This window comes from Heterodontus francisci, chromosome 18 (assembly GCF_036365525.1).
Source record: "Heterodontus francisci isolate sHetFra1 chromosome 18, sHetFra1.hap1, whole genome shotgun sequence".
In the NCBI taxonomy this organism is placed as follows: Eukaryota; Metazoa; Chordata; class Chondrichthyes; order Heterodontiformes; family Heterodontidae; genus Heterodontus; species Heterodontus francisci.
Window position 1 is genome coordinate 22641385 of NC_090388.1, and position 24901 is coordinate 22666285.

The 24901-nt window shown below is 43.1% G+C and overlaps 1 protein-coding gene across 1 annotated transcript in view; it reads left to right on the top strand.

Annotated features, from left to right (window-relative positions):
* LOC137379815 (myelin regulatory factor-like protein) overlaps positions 1-24901 on the top strand; it is a 97172-nt gene that overhangs the window by 5244 nt on the left and 67027 nt on the right. The window contains exons 3-5 of the mRNA XM_068051194.1: positions 4689-4750; positions 12082-12349; positions 12612-12709. Of these exons, the coding sequence (XP_067907295.1) occupies positions 4689-4750; positions 12082-12349; positions 12612-12709 (428 nt within the window). The remainder of the gene's footprint in view (positions 1-4688; positions 4751-12081; positions 12350-12611; positions 12710-24901) is intronic.

Sequence of the window (24901 nt, forward strand, 5' to 3'; positions counted from 1 at the left end):
ACAGGAAGAGCTTTTTTGGAACAAAGCATTATCGTTAAGGAAGAGATGCTTCAGGTATAGTCTAGGAACCGTCCAACAAGGGCGAAAGGTAGGGGAACCAAGAACAGGACTCCTTAGATGACGAGGGAATTGGAGATTATGATGAAACAAAAATAGGGTGTATGACGCATGTCAGGTGAAGTCATCAAGTGAGAACCAGACCATATACAATAAGTTAAGAGGGGAGAAGAGGAAAATAAGACATTGCAAAGAGAGATTGTGAGAATAGAATGGCAGTCAACATAAAACGAAAACCAAAAATCTTCTTCTGGCATGTAAATAGTAAGCGAGTAGTAAGAGATGGAGTGGGCCTATTAGGGACGAAGAGGGTAATATATGCTTAGAGGCACAGGGCAAGGCTAATATACTTAATCAGTACTTTGTATCAGTGTTCACTAAGGAAGTGGAATCTGACAAAATATCAGTAGAAACGGAGAGAGTAGAGGTAATGGATAGGGTAAAAATTGTGAGGGGGGATGCACTGAAAAGGCTGGCTATGCTTAGGGTAGATAAGTCACTTGGTCTGGATGGCTTGCATCCCAGGTTGCTAAAGGAAGTGGGGTGGAGATAGCGGGTGGGCTTGCCATAATCTTCCAGCCTTCCCTGGATATGGGGGAGGTGCCAGAGGATTGGAGAGTGGCTGATGTGACACCTTTATTCAAGAAAGGGTGTAAGGACAGTCCTAGCAACAACATGCCAGTTAGTTTAACATTAGTGGTGGGTAAGGTTTTAGAAACATTAATCCTGGAAAATATCAATGGACACTTGGAGAAGTTAGAATTAATTAAGGAGAGCCAGCATGGATTTGTAAAAGGCAGATCGTGCTTGACGGATCGAATTTAATTTTTTGATGAAGTAACAGGTGAAGGGAATGTGGTGGATGTTATCTGTATGGATTTAAAAAAAGCATTTGATAAGGTACCACATAAAAGGCTGGTTAACAAAACTGAGGCTCATGGAGTAGGAGGGTCGGTGTCCAATTGGATAAAAAATTGACTTAAGGACAGGAAACAGAGAGTTGATGGCTTTTGGAATACAGAGTAGAATCTCAAAATTTGCTGATGACACCAAACTTGGAGGTGTGGCAAACTGTGAGCATGATATGAACCACCTGCAACAGGACATAGATAGGCTAGCAGAATGGACAAAGAGGTGGCAGATGGAATTGAATACGGACAAGTGTGAGATGATGCATTTTGGCATAAGGAATATGGAAAAGCAATATATACTTAATAGCACAGTTCTAAAGACAGAGCGACCTGGGGGTTCATGTGCATCGATCTTTGAAGGTGGCAGGACATATTGAGAGAGTGGTCAGTAAAGCATATGGGATCTTGGGCTTCATAAATAGAGGCATTGAGTACAAAAGCAGGGAATGTATGCTGAATCTTTATAAATCTCTGGTTAGGCCCCAACTGGAGTCCATTTCTGGTTACCACACTTCAGGAAGGATGTGTGGGTCCTTGACAGGGTGCAGAGGAAATTTACCAGAATGGTTCTCGGAATGGAAGGTTTTAGTTGCAAGATTAGCTTGCAAAACTGGATATGTTCTCCTTAGAACAAAGGAGATCGAAGAGGGATTTAGTGGAAGTGTCCAAGATTATGACAGGCTTAGATATGTTGGACAAAGAAAAGCTGTTCCCATTAACTGATGGTACAAGGACTAGGGGACACAGATTGAAAGTTTTGGGCAAAAAATGCAGGGTGGAATATGAGGAAGCACTTTTTTACACAACGGGTGGTAATGACCTGGAACTCACTGCCCACAAAGGTGGTGGAAGTGGAGACTATCAGTGACTTTAAGAGGAAGTTCGATGGTCATCTGAGAGAAATTGATTGCAGGGCTACAGGGATTAAGCCAGGAAGTGGGATTGACTGCATAGCTCCGTGGAGAGCCAGCATGGACTCGATGGGCCAAATGGCCTCCTCCTGAGCTGTAAATGACTGACCCATTAAGATATTTGAGTCACTCATTAAAATCAGATACATCTATATAATTGAGTATGAATGTATTTTGGCTCAGAGGTATAGTTGTGACTTCTATATAGAACTCCCATCAATTAAATTATTTCTGATGTTCTACAACTATAAATGGTCATTGGCCCAAGTGGAGCATAAATGCTGGCATGAACTGGTTGGGCTGAATGGCCTGCTTTTGTGCTGTAAATTCTATATAGGCTGAATATCGAAAGTTCAGAGGGAAAGTGAAAAAGGAAATGAGAGGCAAAGACAGAATATGAAAAGAAAATGGTAGCTAACATAAAAGGGAATCTTAAAGTTTATATAGGCATCTAAATAGTAAAATGATAGTAAGAGGAGGGGTGGGGCCAAGTGGGGACAGAGAAGGGAATCAGTGCATGGAGACAGAGGCTGAAGTGCTAAATGAGTACCCTGCATCTGTCTTTACCAAAGAAGAAGATACTGCTGGAGTTATAGTGAATAAAAATTGGTAGAAATTTTAGAAAGCTGGCAGTACTTAAAGTTGTTAAGTCACCAGGACCGAATGGGATGCATCCGAGGATGCTGAGGGAAGTAAGGGTGAAAATTGTGGAGGGATTAGCCATAATCTTCCAATCCACCTTGGATAAGGGGGTAGTACCAGAGGACTGGAGAATTGCAAATGTTATATCCTTATTCAAAAAAGGGTGTAAGGATAAACACAGCAAGTACAGGCCAGTCGATGGTGCTAAAACTTTTAGAAATGATAATCCAGGACAAAATTAAGTCATTTGGATCGGCATAGATTAGTTAAGGAAAGGCCACAGATTTGTTGAAGGCAAATCATGTTTAACCAACTTCATTGTGTTTTTTGATGAGGCTACCAGAGAGGGTTGATGAGGGTAATGCAGTTGATGTTATCTATATGGACTTCCAAAAGGCATCTGATAAAGTGCCACATAATAGGCTTGCCAGCAAAGTTGAAGCCCATGGAATAAAAGGGGCAGTGGCAGCATGTATATAAAGTTGGCTGAGTGACAGGAAACAAAGAGTAGTGAACAGTTGTTTTTCAGACTGGAGAAAGATATACAGTGGGGTTTCCTGAGATTGGTACAAGGACCACTGCTTTTCTTGATATCTATTAATGACTTCGACTTGGGTGTACAGGGCATTTTTCAAAGTTTTGACACAAAACATGAAATAATGTGAACTGTGAGGAGGATAGTAATAAATGTCAAGAGGATATAGACAGGCTGGTGGAATGGGCAGACACATGGCAGTTGAAATTTAGTGCAGTGAAGTGTGAAGTAATGCATTTTGGTTGGAAGAATGAGGAGAAGCAATATAAGCTCAAGGGTACAATTCTAAAGGAGGTGCAAGAACAGAGAAACCTGCGGGTGTATGTGCACAAATCGTTGAAGGTGCAACAGCTGGTTGAGAAGTGGTTTAAAAGATATACGGGATCCTGGACATAAAAATAGAGGCATAGAGTACCAAAGCAAGGAAGTTATGCTAAACCTTTATAAAGCTCTGGTTCAGTCTCAGCTGAAGTATTGTGTCCAATTCTGGGCACTGCACCTTAGAAAGGAAGTGAAGTCTTTAGAGAGGGTGCAGAAAAGATTTACGAGAATGGTTCCAGGGATGAGGGACTTTAGTTATGCGGATAGATTGGAGAAATTGGGACTCTTAGAGAAGTTTGAGAGGAATTTTGATAGAGGTGTGCACAATCATAAGGGGGTCTAGATGGAGTAGATAGAGAGAAATTGATTCCAATGGCAGAAGGAATGAGAACCAAAGGCTACCCAGCTAAGGTGATTGGCAAAAAAACCAAAGGTGACATGAGGAAAAACGTTTTTACGCAGTGAGTGTTTATGATCTGGAATGCACTCTCTGAGAGGGTGATGGAGACAGATTCAATCATGGCTTTCCAAAGGGAATTGGATCAGCACCTGAAGAGAGAAAATCTGCAGGGCTATGGGGAAAGGACGGGGAGTAGAAGTAGCTAAATTTCTCTTGCAGAAAACTGGGCTGAATGGCCTCCTATTTGGAACCATTCTATGATTCTATAATTCTATGTTAAATTTTTCCACTGTAGTTTATTGATCAGGTAGTTGGAAGTTTCAGTTATACTCTCCCCACCTCCCCGTATCCCCCCCCCCCCATCGCCCCCCCACCCCTGCCCTTAAAGGATGTGATTCATGCAGGGTATGGTTTCAGAGTGCTAATGCCACTCCAGAATTCTACCCATGGCCACTATTCATGTGTGAACCTGTAAAGTGAGTGTTGGAAGGCTATCTAACTGTGGTAGGAATAGGGGATGGGAAATTCACAGCCAGGTTTCATCTCTGTCCTCACCCAGCTCTGTACTGGTTGGTGATCAGGAACAGGATTCCTGCCTGTTTCATCTTTTGCTGTGCCTCAGCCCATGTACACGGACGCAGATTTTGCTGTCCCCACTGCTGTCGGGCTGAGATCAGAGACTGACGTGAGATATTCTTGGTTTCTGACTTAGTACTACATCAGGCATTTACTCACTGAACAATTAGTGGGGCCTAAATTCCTTATCTGATTCCTTCTGGAAGTGGTGTAATTCTCCCACTGATCCAATTCCTGAGTTATATGATGAGAAGCATAAAATGCTAAAACACAACAACATTGAGTTTGATTTAGTGTACGTTGCATTTAAATTAAATGTTTCTCTCTCAACACAGTACTTTACCAGATTCACCACCAGATTCTGTATCTGAACGCTGTTCACCTCCACAGATGACAGGTATGTGATATTTTCCATAGAAGATGTAGCTCTAAGTGACCACTGTTGAGTTTTGTGCATAAAACAAGGCTTTTGAATAGGTGCAAATTTGAAAAATGTAAGTTAGGGTAAACATATCTTAATGTTTCTTGTTGAAATGCTTGTTTTGTTGGCCTTATCCATTCATAAATAATAACTATAGATTATATAAACTTTCAAAGTTTACATTGTGGTAATTACTTAAATAATCTGCCTCTTGTGACTAATCCATCTCTTCTGAGAGGAAGTGGTGTTCTGAGGAGGAGGTGTTGGGTGTCTTGCAAAGCATTAAGGTAGATAAGTCCCCAGGGCCTGATGGGATCTACCCTAGAATACTGAGGGAGGCAAGGGAGGAAATTGCTGGGGCCTTGGCAGAAATCTTTGCATCCTCATTGGCTACAGGTGAGGTCCCAGAGGACTGGAGAATAGCCAATGTTGTTGCTTTGTTTAAGAAGGGTGGCAAGGATAATCCAGGAAATTATAGGCCGGTGAGCCTTACGTCAGTGGTAGGGAAATTATTAGAGAGGATTATTCGGGACAGGATTTACTCCCATTTGGAAACAAACGAACTTATTAGCGAGAGACAGCATGGTTTTGTGAGGGGGAGGTCGTGTCTTACTAATTTGATTGAGTTTTTTGAGGAAGTGACGAAGATGATTGATGAAGGAAGGGCAGTGGATGTTATCTATATGGACTTTAGTAAAGCCTTTGACAAGGTCCCGCATGGCAGACTGGTACAAAAGGTGAAGTCACACGGGATCAGAGGTGAGCTGGCAAGATGGATACAGAACTGGCTCTGTCATAGAAGACAGAGGGTATCAGTGGATGTGTAATTTTCTGAATGGAGGGATGTGGCTAGTGGTGTTCCGCAGGGATCAGTGCTGGGACCTTTGCTGTTTGTAGTATATATAAATGATTTGGAGGAAAATGTAGCTGGTCTGATTAGTAAGTTTGCGGATGACACAAAGGTTGGTGGAGTTGCGGATAATGATGAGGATTGTCAGAGGATACAGCAGGATAAAGATCAGTTGGAGACTTGGGCGGAGAAATGGCAGATGGAGTTTAATCCGGACAAATGTGAGGTAATGCATTTTGGAAGGTCTAATGCAGGTGGGAAGTATACAGTAAATGGCAGAACCCTTAGGAGTTTTGACAGGCAGAGAGATCTGGGCGTACAGGTCCACAGGTCACTGAAAGCGGCAACGCAGGTGGATAAGGTAGTCAAGAAGGCATACGGCATGCTTGCCTTCATTGGTCGGGGCATAGAGTATAAAAATTGGCAAGTCATGCTGCAGCTGTACAGAACCTTAGTTAGGCCACACTTAGAATATAGCGTGCAATTCTGGTCGCCACACTACCAGAAGGACGTGGAGGCTTTGGAGAGGGCACAGAGGAGGTTTACCAGGATGTTGCCTGGTCTGGAGGGCATTAGCTATGAGGAGAGGTTGGATAAACTCAGATTGTTTTCACTGGAACGACGGAGGTGGAGGGGCGACATGATAGAGGTTCACAAAGTTATGAGTGGCATGGACAGAGTGGATAGTCAGAAGCTTTTTCCCAGGGTGGAAGAGTCAGTTACTCGGGGACATAGGTTTATGGCGCGAGGGGCAAAGTTTAGAGGGGATGTGCGAGGCAAGTTTTTTACACAGAGGGTGGTGAGTGCCTGGAACTTGCTGCCAGGGGAGGTGGTGGAAGCAGATACGATAACGACGTTTAAGAGACATCTTGACAAATGCATGAATAGGAAGGGAATAGAGGGATATGGGCCCCGGAAGTGCAGAAGGTGTTAGTTTAGGCAGGCATCAAGATCGGTGCAGGCTTGGAGGGCCGTTTGGCCTGTTCCTGTGCTGTACTGTTCTTTGTTTGTTTCTTCTGGTCTCAAATTTCTGCATTGGATCTCAGTCTTTCAACCTGGTACTTCTATCTTTCCTTTCCCTCACTGCAGTTTTTCTTTATGTTCTGCTCCCAATCTGTACACATCTGCTGCAGTCTGTGACCTTGATATCCTGTTTATTTTCTCTCTCAGATGTCACAGATGCTGCCTCAAATTTTGCTGCAACCTGGGTCTAAAATACACCCCTAATCCTTAAAACCCACCTCTTTGACCAAGCTTTCAGTCACCCTCTTTCTTTGGCTCAGTGACAATTTTTCTATGACATGTCTTGGGATGCTTTCTATGTTACAGGCACCATATAAATGCAAATTGCTTTTGTAATATGCTTTGTGCTTTCTATCTGCATTTTTTTTGATTGGAACTTTTGTCCAGTCTTCTGTACTGAGTCCTGTTTTACTGCTCCTAAAGTTAGTTATGCTCAGAGTTCTAAAATCAAAAACTTGCTTTCCTTCACACTCCCAATTACTGTTTAGCAAAATCCTTTTGTACCTTTAGATGACACACTGGGCTGGATTTTTTGAACTCTCCAAAAATGGCAGCCCGCACGCCAAAGAGCTGCCATAATCTCAAGCGCGGCAGCTCATTTAAATAGTCGGGGGGACCACCTCACCCAGTCACATGGAGGGGGCGGGTTGTCCGTCGATGGCTATGGCATCAGCTGCCTGTGTGCAGGTGCTGATGCTATTTTCAAAGGGCAGTCAGCCCTGCCGGGAAATTTAAGTATTTAAAGACTCATTCAATAAAATTAAATAACTACATTTATTTTTCCCCCTCCCACCCCCACCACCAATAATAATTACATTAACTATTTGCCCTTCCCCCAGAAAACAGTTACCTTTAATATATGACCTTCCCCCGCCACCACCCCACCCTCCCTCAAACTGCCCAAAGTTTAAAGTACAACCCTTCCCACCATCCCCTACACCACCCATGACATTTTGTGACCCCATATTCCCCCCACAACCCCCCCCCCCCCCACCACACTGATAAACTTACCTCCTCCCCCATCCCCACCAGTGTGGTGCCTCGATTCTCCGGACGGGGTCCAAAGGCACGGGGATGCTGGCCATTGCGTCGAAGATGGCGGTGGGCCCTCAAGATTAAGGGTAAGTACATGTAAATATATTAATTTAATTAATTTCCATATGGTGATTGTGGTCCCATTGAGGAGTGGCGGGAAGGGCGGGGGTGCTGCCACAGTGCCTCGCTGCCGCCAAGAGGTTCGGGCCGGGCCCTGCCGGCTTTGAGGTCCGTGGTGGGCCTCATCCGGGGTCAGTTTCAGGTCCCCCCCGTGTCACAAATCCCGATGTCGAGGGCTACTTAAAATCCAGCCCACTATCTCTTAGCTCTGTTACAGCTTAATTTGAGAATAATTAATAATTGGAAAGTTAATCGAGGACAGTAGGCACAGATTTTTTTCAAAGGCAAGTCGTATCTGACAAACTGAATAGAGTTTTTTTTTGTAAGTGCCCATAAGGGGGCATATGATATAACAGAAAATGTAGCAGGATGGATGCAAAGCTGGTTGAGGGACCGGAAATAGAGTTAGTGTACGTGGCTGTTTGATTGGAGGAGAACTGGGAATGGTGAATGTCATGGGTCAGTGCTGGATCCATTTCGACTCCCAGTCGCCATTAGATGATTTGCCTTGGGAACAGTGAATGTAATAATTAACTTTGCTGATCAGATGAATATTGGGAGGACTCAAAGAATTTTGACATGAGTGAGCAGAATGGGCAAACAATTGAAAGCTACAATTTAATGTAGATTGTTACGGACAGGTGGGAAATGATCATCTCACAACTGACCAAAGACAGCATTTTATTAGAATGTGTTTTAACCCTTGAGCATTTTAATGGTCAATAACCAGACAAATGACAGGTTTTCTCATAAGTTTAATTATTAAACAATACCCGAAAATATTCACAACACCACCCACTCATGCACGCACATACTTACATGCACGTGCAAGCACGCACACACACGCACACAAACATGCATACACACAAGAAAAGGTAGAGATTAAAGTATAGCAGTTAGGTCTGATGGTTTGAAAAAGAGTTCGTTGTGAAACCTTGCTGGTTTCCCCGGGAAGAAGATATAAAACGGTGCAGGTCTGTTTTTCCTTTATCCTGGTTCACCAAAGTCAGACTTCTGAAAGTTTCAAGTGAACAGATGCTTTGCTTCAGGCTTCTTTGGTTAAATCTCAGTCACAGTCAAAAAATCCTGCTACAATTTCTCAGGTAGCAAGATTCAAAGTTACTTTTTGTCTCTGCCTCTAGGTAGTATAAAGATGGTATTCTGGAAGGGTCCTCCTTCTTGCTAGGATAGGTCTCTCTTTCTTCTGGCTTCCGGCTTCCTTCTTTTTCACAGGAAATGTCTCTTATTTAAAAACTCATCAGAAACTTGGCTTCTGTAAGGTGGGCCAAGTTTCTGCCCCATTGTGTTTTCATAAATGGTGTTTGATGGGGTGGCCATTGTTAGACAATGGGTTTGGATGTTGCTCATCTCTATACCATCTTGATAAACCATTTTTTTCACACCCATTGCTCTGAGCCTGTGTCTCGAGCCTCTATGTCTGCAACGTCGTTGTTAGCTCAACTTGTTGAAGTGGGGTAGCCTTTAACATTGAATGGGCCATTTGCATTTCTAATGCTTTCATCAACGTTTGACCAGACGTGACTATTTGTCCAGGGTTCCAGCAGTTACCATGTATATTCGCAGTAAAGGAGAGGTCACCTGACCTCTTGCTCCATCTAGTTTTGCAGCAAAAGGTGTCCATTTTGAGTTTAATTCATCAGATCATTTTATAGTTCATAATTTTTTGCGTGAGCGTGACAAGGTCAGTATGAGGCAATGCATTTTCGGAGTAAAGATTAGAATGGGAGCTGACACTCAATGGAAAGACGCTGAAGGGTGTGGATCAATGGAGGTTGTAGTCTCCAACCATGGTATCAAGCACATTATCCTCACACAAGTACAAGTGCAGGTAGATAAATCCATAAAAGACCAACAATATTTTGGGTTTATAGTACAAAAAATAAAGAAATAATGATGAGTTTGCACAATACATTGGTTAGGCCACAGAGCACTGCATGTACTAGAGAAAGGACATGGAAGTCAGAGGGTACAAAGTAAATTCACGAGGACTGGGAAACTATTGTAATGGAGAGAAATAAAAGCAGAAAATGCTGGAAATACTCAGCAGATCTGGCAGCATTTTGGAGAGAGAAACAGAATTAATGTTTCAGGTCGATGACCTTTTGTCAGACTTATTTCAGATTTCCAGCATCCATAGTATTTTGCTTTTGTATTATTTATAAGGAGAGACTTTTTAATAGTCATTCTCGAGATGTGGGAGTCACTGATAAGACCAGAATTTATTGACCATCCCTAGTTGGTGATACAACTGAGTAGATTGTTAGACCATTTCAGATGGCAGTCAAGGGCCAACCATGTTGGTGTGGGCCTGGAGTCATATATAGGCCAGACTGGGTAAGGATGGAGGCTTCCTTCCCTGAAGGGCGTAAGGGGACCAGTTAAGCTTCGGCAATCTGTCAGCTTAATCAATTTTACTGATACCAGCTTTTTATTTTCAGCTTTTTAAAACTGAATTATAATTTTCTAACTGTCATGTTGAGATCTGAACCCACAATCTCTGTATTATTAGTCCAGGCCTCTGGATTCCCAGGTCTACTGTTTCTATTTGCACTGCAGAAAAGAAGCTAAGTGGAGATTTAATAGAGGCTTTTAAAATTATGAAGAGTTTGACAGAATTAATATTGAAAATCTATCCCTCTGGTTGGAGAGCAGGTGGGGTGAGTAATGAATGGTCATAAATTTAACATAGTCACTGAGTGACAACAGAGGCCAAGAAGAAATTTCCTTATGTAGCGAATTGTTGGAGTTTGGAATGCTTTTACGTAGGTACTGATTGCAACAAGGGCCAGTGCATCTTTACAGGGAAAATTGGTTAATATTTGAAACGGAGAAAGATGCAGGGCTATGGATGGTGAACACAGCAGTGGGAATAGTTTTGAATTCTATAAGCTTAGAGCCAGCAAACAGGACCTTATCTCTCTTCGTCAAATATTCTGCCTGTAGTGTCTTAACAACTGTGTTGGACATTTTGTCCAACCTTTGGACTTAGAAGAAATGTATAACATTTTGACATTGGTCTAAGTCACCATGAATTTGCGCACACACCTTCCAGAACACACTAATCCACTTTCAACCAACCAAATGTTCAGTTTTTTGTCTTGTCTAGCCATGGTCACCAATTTGTTAACTGATCTGATTTTGTTATCTGTAACTTAATTCATTTCCTGATTAATTTTAGCCACTCCAAATTGCCAGCAATTTGTAAGTGACTTAATAAATCTACTTTTGCTCATACAAGACTTAACCATTTAAGGCAAAAACAGGACTCTTTGGATCGTAGATTTTAGAATATTTACTAACGGAAAAAGGTATACTTTAACAAACTTAGGTCAATGACTTTTACAGCTTCAGCCGGCTGCACAATCTGATGAAGTGTAGATCAGGATTCATTGTCAGGACTCTGTCTCGGACTCAAACCCACTTGCTGTGATTGACACCTAGTTCTTGTCTAGAGAGTCTTCAGACTTTTGCTAGCAACAAAACTTTACAGAACACTGGTTTTTAATCCCTAGATGACCATCACACCATGTCAGAGTCAGGCTATTGTTTATTTAATAATTGGCTCTAGCTGTTGCTAGGTAAATTTGATTGGTTCTTAATCACGTTTTTCTCTATCTCAGACAAGAATACAATGGAGTTGTTTCACACTGTCTCCTAATCTGATTTTAAGCAACTTCTCTATTCACTAAGCCAGACTTTACAAGTCCATGATGTACTATCCCATGGACCTTTATCAGGGATTCAAAAGATTCCATTGTTTGGACAGTCTTGGCTGAAACTATACTTTCTCACACATACAGAGAGATTTATAGTAATTAAACTTAACAAACTTTAAATGAAAACCCATACTTTCTAATATTATTGATTCATTAATTATAATTTAATCAGGATTCATTACTTTTACAATCATCTGTTTCATGCCAGTGCAGTAATTTGATTCATACATGTAGTTAATACAGGATACAAAATGGCTTCTTTAGTCACATGTTAATATTAAAATAGCTTCCTTGACCTTGTTATTACAGTGGATACAGTATACAAATGGTCAAGTTAAACTAAAATCTAACTACCTATGCCTACCTACAATAGGCACCATGGGTCAAATGTTTGTCGACTTCTATTGCTGACCTTTTATGTGGCCATATAATTTCAGATGTAATTTTATTTTTTGTTTATCTTATCACACTCAGTTTGTATGAAAAATGGCAGAAATTCTTTGCAGTAGTATGATGCTGGAATAATGTCATATGTTATTTAGATGTGCAGTATGGTGGTACATGGAGAGCTAGAACTCATTCCCAAATGGGACAGCCTTCATCAATGAACCATCCTAAAGCTCCCTGTAGATTTAGTGAACTGGTGCTGCCTACTCATTCTAACTTGCCACAACAAGACCGACACAATGAACTTCGGGAAAATTTTGTGATATCTGGTGTAAATATGCCTGCAAGCAACAGTCCAGTACCTCCCAGCTACGTGGGTGTGCCAAATCTTCCTATTCAACCGATTACCATTTGTCACCCTGAGTGAGTAACATTTATTTAAATATTAAACACATTCCAGTATCTGGGGAGATTAAATGAAGTCTAATGCATGTATAATTGTTTTCAACTTTCATTTGTTGCATTTTAGCTAATTGAAATATCTTTGATTTAAAACCAAGCAAACAAATTAACTATCCAGTCCAGAAGATATTGCACCATGGTTTGCACTGAGAACATTACTCCAAAAGCTACAGTTATGCAAAATGTATTATATAGATATTTGACAGAAATTCATGTGTTCCAGAATTTTGATTCAGCATTCAAAGAAGAGGAAACATTTGGACCTATGTGAGGATACCATTAATCATGCATGGAATGATATTCAAAGTCAAGAAGGCTGCAGTAGGTTTATTCTGGATGTCTATTGATATTTTTCATTTGAATTTTTTTCATTGCTGACAAGTATGGAGAGTTTCTATAATATAGTTTTCATAAACTCTGGAATAAATTTTATATAAAGCTGGCTGCATTTTTTTTTTAAAGAACTGCTTTGTCTCTGACAGTGGAATGGCCAATACATTTAACTGATCAGATCTATCCATATGTTCCCTACGAGAGTCAGCTAGCCTTCTTTATTGGTGCAGTTGCCTGTATTCGTAAATGGTTTACGAGAACCGCTGCAGAATGCGCGCAAGGATTACATTGCTAGCGGCTGTGAACTTTTATGCGTTTCGCTGGAGGTATTAGCAACATCTTGCAGTTTGCAGTGTGCTCTTGCATAAGGGAGGTCACTGAGGCTCTCTGTTCAAAGAGAGCTAATGTCATTTCATTCTCTCTCCCCAGTGAGAAGTAGGCAGATTGAGCACAAAGGCTGCAATCAATTTTGGAAAGTGTGAAAATACTTAAGTCCCCTGGGCCAGATGGGATTTACCCTAGGATTCTCTGGAAAGCTAGGGAGGAGATTGCAGAGCCTTTGTCCTTGATCTTTATGTCGTCATTGTCGACAGGAATAGTGCCGGAAGACTGGAGGATGGCAAATGTTGTCCCCTTGTTCAAGAAGGGGAGTAGAGACAGCCCTGGTAATTATAGACCTGTGAGCCTTACTTCGGTTGTGGGTAAAATGTTGGAAAAGGTTATAAGAGACAGGATTTATAATCATCTTGAAAAGAATAAGTTCATTAGAGATAGTCAGCACGGTTTTGTGACGGGTAGGTCGTGCCTCACAAACCTTATTGAGTTTTTCGAGAAGGTGACCAAACAGGTGGATGAGGGTAAAGCAGTGGATGTGGTGTATATGGATTTCAGTAAGGCGTTTGATAAGGTTCCCCACGGTAGGCTATTGCAGAAAATACGGAAGTATAGGGTTGAAGGTGATTTAGAGCTTTGGATCAGAAATTGGCTAGCTGAAAGAAGACAGAGGGTGGTGGTTGATGGCAAATGTTCATCCTGGAGTTTAGTTACTAGTGGTGTACCGCAAGGATCTGTTTTGGGGCCACTGCTGTTTGTCATTTTTATAAATGACCTGGAAGAGGATGTAGAAGGGTGGGTTAGTAAATTTGCAGATGACACTAAGGTCGGTGGAGTTGTGGATAGTGCCGAAGGATGTTGTAGGGTACAGAGGGACATAGATAGGCTGCAGAGCTGGGCTGAGAGATGTAAAATGGAGTTTAATGCGGAAAAGTGCGAGGTGATTCACTTTGGAAGGAGTAACAGGAATGCAGAATACTGGGCTAATGGGAAGATTCCTGGTAGTGTAGATGAACAGAGAGATCTTGGTGTCCAGGTGCATAAATCCCTGAAGGTTGCTACCCAGGTTAATAGGGCTGTTAAGAAGGCATATGGTGTGTTAGCTTTTATTAGTAGGGGGATCGAGTTTCGGAGCCACGAGGTCATGCTGCAGCTGTACAAAACTCTGGTGAGACCGCACCTGGAGTATTGCGTGCAGTTCTGGTCACCGCATTATAGGAAGGATGTGGAAGCTATGGAAAGGGTGCAGAGGAGATTTACTAGGATGTTGCCTGGTATGGAGGGAAGGTCTTACGAGGAAAGGCTGAGGGACTTGAGGTTGTTTTCGTTGGAGAGAAGGAGGAGGAGAGGTGACTTAATAGAGACATATAAGATAATCAGAGGGTTAGATAGGGTGGATAGTGAGCGTCATTTTCCTCGGATGGTGATGGCAAACACGAGGGGACATAGCTTTAAGTTGAGGGGTGATAGATATAGGACAGATGTGAGAGGTAGTTTCTTTACTCAGAGAGTAGTAAGGGCGTGGAACGCCCTGCCTGCAGCAGTAGTAGACTCGCCAACTTTAAGGGCATTTAAGTGGTCATTGGATAGACATATGGATGAAAATGGAATAGTGTAGGTCAGATGGTTTCACAGGTCGGCGCAACATCGAGGGCCGAAGGGCCTGTACTGCGCTGTAATATTCTAATTCTAATTCTAAAGGATTGCAGGCTTCCCCGTGGTCCAGGGTGCCATTGACTGCATGCACATTGCTTTGCGGCTAGCCTTCTTTATTGGTGCAGTTGCCTGTATTTGTAAATGGTTTATGAGAACTGCCACAAAATGAGCGCAAGGACTACATTGCTAGTGGCTGTGAACTTTTATGCACATCACTCATGACAATTCTGTTGTGTACTTGAAGAGTACAGTGTGCAGTTAGTGTGTGACCATAAGCAACGCATCATGCAGGTCAATTCCCAGTATCTTGGCAGCAGTCATGATGTGTTCATTCTGCTGCAGTCCACTATGCCATCAGTATTTCAGCCACTTTTGTAAACCAAAGGATGGCTACTGGGTGACAAAGGCTATTCGCTAATGATATAATAGTAAAAAGAAAGTACCTTGGATCAGAGGATCAGGAAGTTGAATCAGTATGGTGATTAGGAATAGCAAGGGTCAGAAAATGCTGATGGAGGTAGCTTATAGGCCCCTAACAGTAGTTATACTGTTGGACAGATCATTAAGCAAATGGCAAAGGTAATCTGGAAGACAAAATTGTAGAATGTTTTTGTGATAGTTTCCTAGACCAATATGTCGTGGAACCAACTAGAGATAAAGCTAAAATAAAAGCAAAATACTGCGGATGCTGGAAATCTGAAACAAAAACAAGAAATGCTGGAATCACTCAGCAGGTCTGGCAGCATCTGTGGAAAGAGAAGCAGAGTTAACGTTTCGTGTCAGTGACCCTTCTTCGGAGTTCTGCTTCTCTTTCCACAGATGCTGCCAGACCTGCTGAGTGATTCCAGCATTTCTTGTTTGTGTGTTAGAGATAAAGCTATTTCAGATCCAGTATTGTGTAATGAGATAGGGTCAATTAATCTCAGAGGAAAAGATCCACTGGAAAAAAAAGTGATCATAACACAATTGAATTCCATATTAAGTTTGAGAGCAACATATTTTGGGCTTAAGTTAAGAATCTCAAACTTAAAGCCAATTACATAGGTATGAGGGGAGAGCTGGCAAAGATTGATTGGGTAAGTAAACAATGGGAAATATTTAAAGAAATGATTCAAAATTTTCAACAAAAATATGTTACATTAAAAAAAAATTCTGCGAGAAAGATACATCCATGGCTTACTAGGAAAGTTAAGGATAGTATTGGATTAAAAGAAAAGGCTATAATGTTATGAAGAATAGTAGGAAGTCTGAGGCTTGGAAATGTTTTCAAAATAAGCAAAGGGGACCAAATAGTTGATAAAAAGGGAAAAAAATAGAATGAGTAAACAAGCCAGGAATATGAAAACAGATTGTAAGTGCTTTTGCAAGTATATGAAAAGGAAAGTAGCTAAACTAAACATTGGTCCCTTAGAGGCAGAGACAGGAGAAATTATCATGGGGAATGAGGAAATGGCAGAGACTTGAAATAAATATTTTGTATCTGTCTTCAAGGAGACACAAATTGCATAACTAGAAATAGAGGGTAACCAAGGGGCTAATAAGAATGAGGAACGTAAAGTAATTAATATCAGCAGAGAAAAAGTATTGGAGAAACTTAAGGAACTAAAAGCTAGCAAATCCTCAGGACCTGATGGCCTACATCGTAGAGTTCTTAAAGAGGTAACTACAGAGATGGTGGATGCACTAGTTATGATTTTCCAGAATTCCCCAAATTCTAGAATGGTCCCAGCGGATTGGAAGCTAGGAAATTTAACACTTCTTTTCAAGAAAGGAGGGAGAAGTGAGGAACTACAGGCCAGTTAGCCTGACATCAGTCATCGGTGAAATGCTGGAATCTATTATTAAGGAAGTCTTAACAATGCAATTAGAAAATCAGACAGTGATCAGGCAAAATCAACATGGTTTTACGAAAGGGAAATAATGTCTGAGAATTTTTTTTTTTATAGATTTTAAGAACGTAACTAGAAGGGTAAATAAAGGGGAGCTAATAGATGTTGCATACTTGGATTTCCAAAAGGCATTCGATAAGGTGTTATACAAAAGGTTACTATGTAAGATAAGGGCTCGCAGAGTCAGAGATCATATATTAACATGGATGGAGGATTGGTTAACAGAACAGAAGCAAAGAGGAAACCGGGATTAACAGAGCATTTTCAAGCTGGCAGGCTGTAATTAGTGGGGAGCTACAAGGATTCAGTGCTGGGGCCTCAGCTATTTGCAATCTATATTAATGATTTAGATGAAGAGACTGAGACATTCACGGAGAAGGCTCGGAGGGCGGAGTTCCAGACCTGTAAGTATAAAAAACTTACCTCAGGGATTCGCGGCCTACATTCACGGAGAAGACTCGGAGGGCAGAGTTCCGGACCTGTAAGTATAAAAAACCTACCTCGGGGATTCGCGGCCTACATTCACGGAGAAGACTCAGAGGGCGGAGTTCTGGACCTGTAAGTATAAAAAACATACCTCGGGGATTCGCGGCCTACATTCACGGAGAAGACTCGGAGGGCGGAGTTCCGGACCTGTAAGTATAAAAAACTTACCTCTGGTTAAAAAAACTGAAAAGTGACGTCACATGAAAGCTGTGACCTGATTGACTGGTAGGGAATTTGTACTGAATTTGAAAATAAAACATTGGTAAAAATTGATTAAAACCCTAATTAACTAATTAATAAGTAGAGTAACTAAACCAGAAGGAGGAGATTACTGTATTTACTTAGCATTTAATATTATATTTAATTTAATATTATAGGAATCTAGCACTAGGGACCATATAGTTAATTATAACAATTTAGTAAGGATTTAATAAGTATTTATTTTTATTTATTAATTAGTGCTAGAAATGTCAGTTAGAGGGGTCAATTGCTTCACCTGTGAGATGTGGGAGGTCCGTGACGCTTCCAACGTTCCGGACGACTACATCTGCAGGAAGTGTACTCAGTTGCAGCTCCTCACACGCCGCATGGATCGGTTGGAGCAGCAACTGGATGCACTTAGGAGCATGCAGGTGGCAGAAAGTGTCATAGACAGGAGTTTTGGAGAAGTGGTTACACCCAAGGTGCAGGCAGATAGATGGGTGACCGCTAGAAGGGGCAGGCAGTCAGTGCAGGAATCCCCTGTGGCTTTCCCCCTCTCTAACAAGTATACCGTTTTGGATACTGTTGGTGGGGATGGCCTATCAGGGGAAAACAGCAGCAGCCAGAGCAGTGGCACCGTGGCTGGCACTGTTGTTCAGCAGGGAGGGACAAAGAGCAGAAGAGCAATAGTTATAGGGGACTCTATAGTCAGGGGCACAGATAGGCGCTTCTGTGGACGTGAAAGAGACTCCAGGATGGTATGTTGCCTCCCTGGTGCCAGGGTCAAGGATGTCTCTGAATGGACAGAGGGCATTCTGAAGGGCGAGGGTGAATAGCCAGAGGTTGTGGTGCACATCGGTACCAACGACATTGGCAGGAAGAGTGATGAGGTCCTGCAGGGGGAGTTTAGGGACTTAGGTAGAAAGTTAAAAGACAGGACCTCTAGGGTTGTAATCTCTGGATTACTCCCTGTGCCACGTGCCAGTGAGGCTAGAAATATGAAGATAGTGCAGCTAAACACGTGGCTGAACAGCTGGTGTAGAAGGGAGAGTTTCAGATATTGGGATCTCTTCAGGGACAGATGGGACCTGTACAAGAAGGATGGCTTGCATCTAAACTGGAGGGGCACAAATATCCTGGCTGCGAGGTTTGCAAGCGTCACTCGGGAGGGTTTAAACTAGTGTGGCAGGGGGGTGGGAACCAGAGCAGTAGGACAGCAAGTGAAATAAATGAGGTGGAACAAGTAAATAAGGCCAGTAAGACTAAGAGGAAGAGCAGGCAGGGAGATGTTGCGGAGCACAGCGGGACTGGTGGTCTGAAGTGCATTTGTTTCAATGCGAGAAATATAACAGGTAAGGCAGATGAACTTAGAGCTTAGATTAGTACTTGGAACTATGATGTTGTTGCTATTACAGAGACTTGGTTGAGGGAAGGACAGGATTGGCAGCTAAATGTTCCAGGATTTAGAAGCTTCAGGCGGGATAGAGGGGGATGTAAAAGGGGTGGGGGAGTTGCATTACTGGTTAAGGAGAATATCACGGCTGTACTGCGGGAGGACACCTCGGAGGGGTCATGCAGCGAGGCAATATGGGTGGAGCTCAGGAATAGGAAGGGTGCAGTCACGATGTTGGGGGATTACTATAGGCCTCCCAACCGCCAGCGGGAGGTAGAGGAGCAGATATGTAGACATGTAGAAAGATGTAAAGGTAACAGGGTTGTAGTGGTGGGTGATTTTAACTTCCCCTACATTGACTGGGACTCACTTAGAGGCTTTGATGGGGCAGAATTTGTAAGGAGCATCCAGGAGGGCTTCTTGAAACAATATGTAGATAGTCTAACTAGGGATGGGGCCGTACTGGACCTGGTATTGGGGAATGAGCCTGGCCAGGTGGTCGAAGTTTCAGTAGGGGAGCATTTCGGGAACAGTGACCATAATTCCATAAGTTTTAAGGTACTTGTGGATAAGGATAAGAGTAGTCCTCGGGTGAAGGTGCTAAATTGGGGGAAGGCTAATTATAACAATATTAGGCAGGAACTGAAGAATTTAGATTGGGAGCGGCTGTTTGAGGGTAAATCAACATCTGACATGTGGGAGTCTTTCAAACGTCAGTTGATTAGAATCCAGGACCAGCATGTTCCTGTGAGGAAGAAGGATAAGTTTGGCATGTTTCGGGAACCTTGGATAACGCGGGATACTGTGAGCCTCGTCAAAAAGAAAAAGGAAGCATTCGTAAGGGCTGGAAGGCTAAGAACAGACGAATCCCTTGAGGAATATAAAGACAGTAGGAAGGAACTTAAGCAAGGAGTCAGGAGGGCTAAAAGGGGTTATGAGAAGTCATTGGCAAACAGGATTAAGGAAAATCCCAAGGCTTTTTATACGTATATAAAGAGCAAGAGGGTAAACAGGGAAAGGGTTGGCCCACTCGAGGACAGAGAAGGGAATCTATGTGTGGAGCCAGAGGAAATGGGCGAGGTACTAAATGAGTACTTTGCATCAGTATTCACCAAGGAGAAGGACTTGGTGGATGATGAGCCTAGGGAAGGGAGTGTAGATAGTCTCAGTCATCTCATTATCAAAAAGGAGGAGGTGTTGGGTGTCTTGCAAAGCATTAAGGTAGATAAGTCCCCAGGGCCTGATGGGATCTACCCCAGAATACTGAGGGAGGCAAGGGAAGAAATTGCTGGGGCCTTGACAGAAATCTTTGCATCCTCATTGGCTACAGGTGAGGTCCCAGAGGACTGGAGAATAGCCAATGTTGTTCCTTTGTTTAAGAAGGGTAGCAAGGATAATCCAGGAAATTATAGGCTGGTGAGCCTTACGTCAGTGGTAGGGAAATTATTAGAGAGGATTCTTGGGGACAGGATTTACTCCCATTTGGAAACAAATGAACTTATTAGCGAGAGGCAGCATGGTTTTGTGAAGGGGAGGTTGTGTCTCACTAATTTGATTGAGTTTTTTGAGGAAGTGACAAAGATGATTGATGAAGGAAGGGCAGTGGATGTTATCTATATGGACTTCAGTAAAGCCTTTGACAAGGTCCCTCATGGCAGACTGGTACAAAAGGTGAAGTCACACGGGATCAGAGGTGAGCTGGCAAGATGGATACAGAACTGGCTCGGTCATAGAAGACAGAGGGTAGCAGTGGAAGGGTGCTTTTCTGAATGGAGGGATGTGACTAGTGGTGTTCCGCAGGGATCAGTACTGGGACCTTTGCTGTTTGTAGTATATATAAATGATTTTGAGGAAAATGTAGCTGGTCTGATTAGTAAGTTTGCGGACGACACAAAGGTTGGTGGAGTTGCGGACAGTGATGAGGATTGTCAGAGGATTCTTTCTTTTGGGCCTCCTTATCTCGAGAGACAATGGATACGCGCCTGGAGGTGGTCAGTGGTTTGTGAAGCAGCGCCTGGAGTGGCTATAAAGGCCAATTCTGGAGTGACAGGCTCTTCCACAGGTGCTGCAGAGAAATTTGTTTGTTGGGGCTGTTGCACAGTTGGCTCTCCCCTTGCGCCTCTGTCTTTTTTCCTGCCAACTACTAAGTCTCTTCGACTCGCCACAATTTAGCCCTGTCTTTATGGCTGCCCGCCAGCTCTGGCGAATGCTGGCAACTGACTCCCACGACTTGTGATCAATGTCACACGATTTCATGTCGCGTTTGCAGACGTCTTTATAACGGAGACATGGACGGCCGATGGGTCTGATACCAGTGGCGAGCTCGCTGTACAATGTGTCTTTGGGGATCCTGCCATCTTCCATGCGGCTCACATGGCCAAGCCATCTCAAGCGCCGCTGACTCAGTAGTGTGTATAAGCTGGGGATGTTGGCCGCTTCAAGGACTTCTGTGTTGGAGATATAGTCCTGCCACCTGATGCCAAGTATTCTCCGAAGGCAGCGAAGATGGAATGAATTGAGACGTCGCTCTTGGCTGGCATACGTTGTCCAGGCCTCGCTGCCGTAGAGCAAGGTACTGAGGACACAGGCCTGATGCACTCGGACTTTTGTGTTCCGTGTCAGTGCGCCATTTTCCCACACTCTTACAGCAGGATATAGATCGGTTGGAGACCTGGGCGGAGAAATGGCAGATGGAGTTTAATTCGGACAAATGTGAGGTAATGCATTTTGGAAGGTCTAATGCAGGTGGGAAGTATACAGTAAATGGCAGAACCCTTAGGAGTATTGACAGGCAGAGAGGTCTGGGTGTACAGGTCCACAGGTCACTGAAAGTGGCAATGCAGGTGGATAAGGTAGTCAAGAAGGCATACGGCATGCTTGCCTTCATCGGTCGTGGCATAGAGTATAAAAATTGGCAAGTCATGCTGCAGCTGTACAGAACTTTAGTTAGGCCACACTTAAATATTGCGTGCAATTCTGGTCGCCACACTACCAGAAGGATGTGGAGGCTTTGGAGAGGGTACAGAAGAGGTTTACCAGGATGTTGCCTGGTCTGGAGGGCATTAGCTATGAGGAGAGGTTGGATAAACTCGGATTGTTTTCACTGGAACGACGGAGGTGGAGGGGTGACATGATAGAGGTTTACAAAGTTATAAGCGGCATGGACAGAGTGGATAGTCAGAAGCTTTTTCCCAAGGTGGAAGTGTCAGTTACTAGGGGAAATAGGTTTAAGGTGAGAGGGGCAAAGTTTAGAGGGGATGTGCGAGGCAAGTTCTTTACACAGAGGGTGGTGAGTGCCTGGAACTTGTTGCCGGGAGAGGTGGTGGAAACAGGTACCATAGAGACGTTTAAGAGGCATCTTGACAAATACATGAATAGGATGGGAATAGAGGGATACGTACCCCAGAAGTGCAGAAGGTTTTAGTTTAGGCAGGCATCAAGATCGGCGCAAGCTTGGAGGGCTGAATGGCCTGATCCTGTGCTGTACTGTTCTTTGTAATGCTGACAATACAAAGCCAGGTGGGAATGTAAGCTGTGAAGTAGACACAAAGAGACTGCAAAGAGATATAGACAGATTAAGTGGGCAAAAAGGTGGCAGATGGCGTATAATAAAAAACTTGCATTTATATAGCGTTTTCATGAAATCTCAAAGTGCTTTACAGCCAATGGAGTACATTTAAAGTGTAGTCATTTGTAGGAAATGTGGCAGCCAATTTGTGCACAGCAACTCACACAAACAGCAATATGATAATTATCAGATAAACTGTTTTTGTGATGTTGATTGAGGGATAAATATTGGCCAGGTCACTGGAGATAACTCCCCTGCTCTTCTTCGAAAGAGAGCCATGGAATCTTTTACGTCCACATAAGAGGGCAGACAGTGCCTTGGTTTAACATCTCAACTGAAAGTGAGACTTTAACCTGGTCCCTTGTGGGGAAATGTGAGGTTATTCACTTTGCTAGTAAGTATAGAAAAGCAGAATTTTTTTTAAAAGGCGTGAAACTTTAAATGTTGATGTTCAGAGAGACTTAGGTGTACGTATACAAGGAATGCAGAAAGTTTGCATGCAGATACTGCAAGCAGTTAGGAATCTTGTTGAAAGAACTGTGTGACACCTGCTGCAGCCGAAGTGCCTTGAACCCCGATCCATTACAGACTGTTCATCAATTCTCCTGGAGACTTCGAGTAGCATCTATTTGACTCTGGGACACCTCACTGATCTGAGAAAGTAGCCAACCAGGACTTACAACCCAGTTGTTTTATTATTCCTAACAAACCGCTCGAATTGAAAACATAATTTTTAGAACCGGTTAAACGTTGGTTTTTGAATTTATGTGTGTATGCATGAGGGTTAGGAGGAATAAGAAGATATAAAGTCTTTTCAGACATAGATTTAGCTCAGTATTGATTAAGATTTAGTGTATTAATAAATAGTTAATTTGTTGTTGTTTAGAGATACCTGGTTTGGTGCGTTTTATTCTGGGGGTTAATGAAGTGTTTAATTTGGCTAATTTCCAGCAAGTGGGAAACTTTAATAATATGCTGTGACCTGCGGAGTAATGGGACTGAATTGACAGTGCATTACTCCTGCCTCAGTTGTAACAGCACAACCTTGCCATCATGAGGGAACAGCCCTTGCTACCACCTATCAGATGAAATGCTGAGGAGCAGGAGCACGAGGATGATGAGGAGGAGAAGGCAGAAGAATAAGGGATGCTACAACCCAGACAGCCCCTTTCTACACAGGCTGTACATGAAGAACTAATTCAAGTGTGATACCAATAAACTCAACTGAATTCCCCATACACCAATAGTCGCGCACTCCTTACCTTCCCTATGTCATCATCCTCTTGGCTACAAAGCAAAAATAAAAGCCTATACAAAATACACATTCCAGTCAAAACATAAATTAAATCATGAGGCAGTGGCCTAGTGGCAATGTCACTCGACTAGTAACCCAGAGACCCAGGCTACTGCTCTGGGGACTTGGGTTTGAATCCCACCATGGCAGATGGTGAAATTTGAATTCAATTAATCTGGGAATTAAAAAGCTGGTCTAATGGTGATCATGAAACCATTGTCGATTGTTGTAAAAACTCATCTGGTTCACTAATGTCCTTTCGGGAAGGAAATCTGCCATCCTTACCTGGCCTGGCCTACATGTGACTCCAGACCCACAGCAATGTGGTTGACTCTTGAAATGGCCTCTGAACTGGCCTCTGAAATGGCCTAGCAAGCCACTCAGTTCAAGGGCAATTAAGGATAGGCAATAAATGCTGGCCTAGCCAGAGACACCCACATCCCACAAATGAATAATTTAAAAAATTGCATACAAAATCAAACTAATCATCCTTAGTGTGCTTTTGCTTGTAATAGCGCTCATATGAGTGACTGCTGCACAGATGTTGGCTTTCAGTGAAAGAGACTGCAGAAGGCCTTGGAGAACCACCTCGAGCAATTTTGGGCCTGGCTTCAGACTGCACCATCTCGGCATGGGTAGCAGTTGTCTTCTGGACTGGATAACTGATAGGCAACAGCAAGAGAACTGGTGGAGCGGCAGGGGTGGGGTCACGAATGCTATCATCCTGAGATGGTACAGAAGGTTTGTGCTTCACGGGGCTACTGCAACGCCCTCAGGGCAGCCCCTCAGCAATTCATGTAATCTATCGGAGTACAGATTGCTGGACCACTGCGACACACTGGAAGCCCCTCTGAACTTTGGTATCCACAGCCGTTATGGCAGCAAGCTGAGCTTCCACTGCAGTATTCAGATGTTGGGTGGCTGCTGCTTGTGCTACTATGGAAGTTGGGACATTGGCCCTCAGATGCTGAATCATGGTTGGTTCCAAAAGTGTGTTGATGGAGTTAGCCACCAGTTCCATGCTGTAAAGAATGGGCTCCAAGCTCAGTGCTGAGTTGGTGCTGGATTCCTCCATGTTCCTTGACATTGAAGGCAGACTTTCTGACAGGCTTCTCACTGCACCAAGCATTTTGATATGTGCACCCATCAGCCTTTTTTCTGTAGCCTGGCCCATCAAAATCCTCATCTGAGTCCTCTGCAGCTGCTCCAGCAAGCTGGCACCTGTGCTATTTTGCCCCCTACCCTGGCTGCAGTGCTCTTGTGCCCAGTGTCTCACTATGTGCAGATCCTGCTTCTATGAAATTCTCTAAGACACATGCAGTGTCAGTATCTCAGCTAGTGACTGCAAGTGTGAAATCAA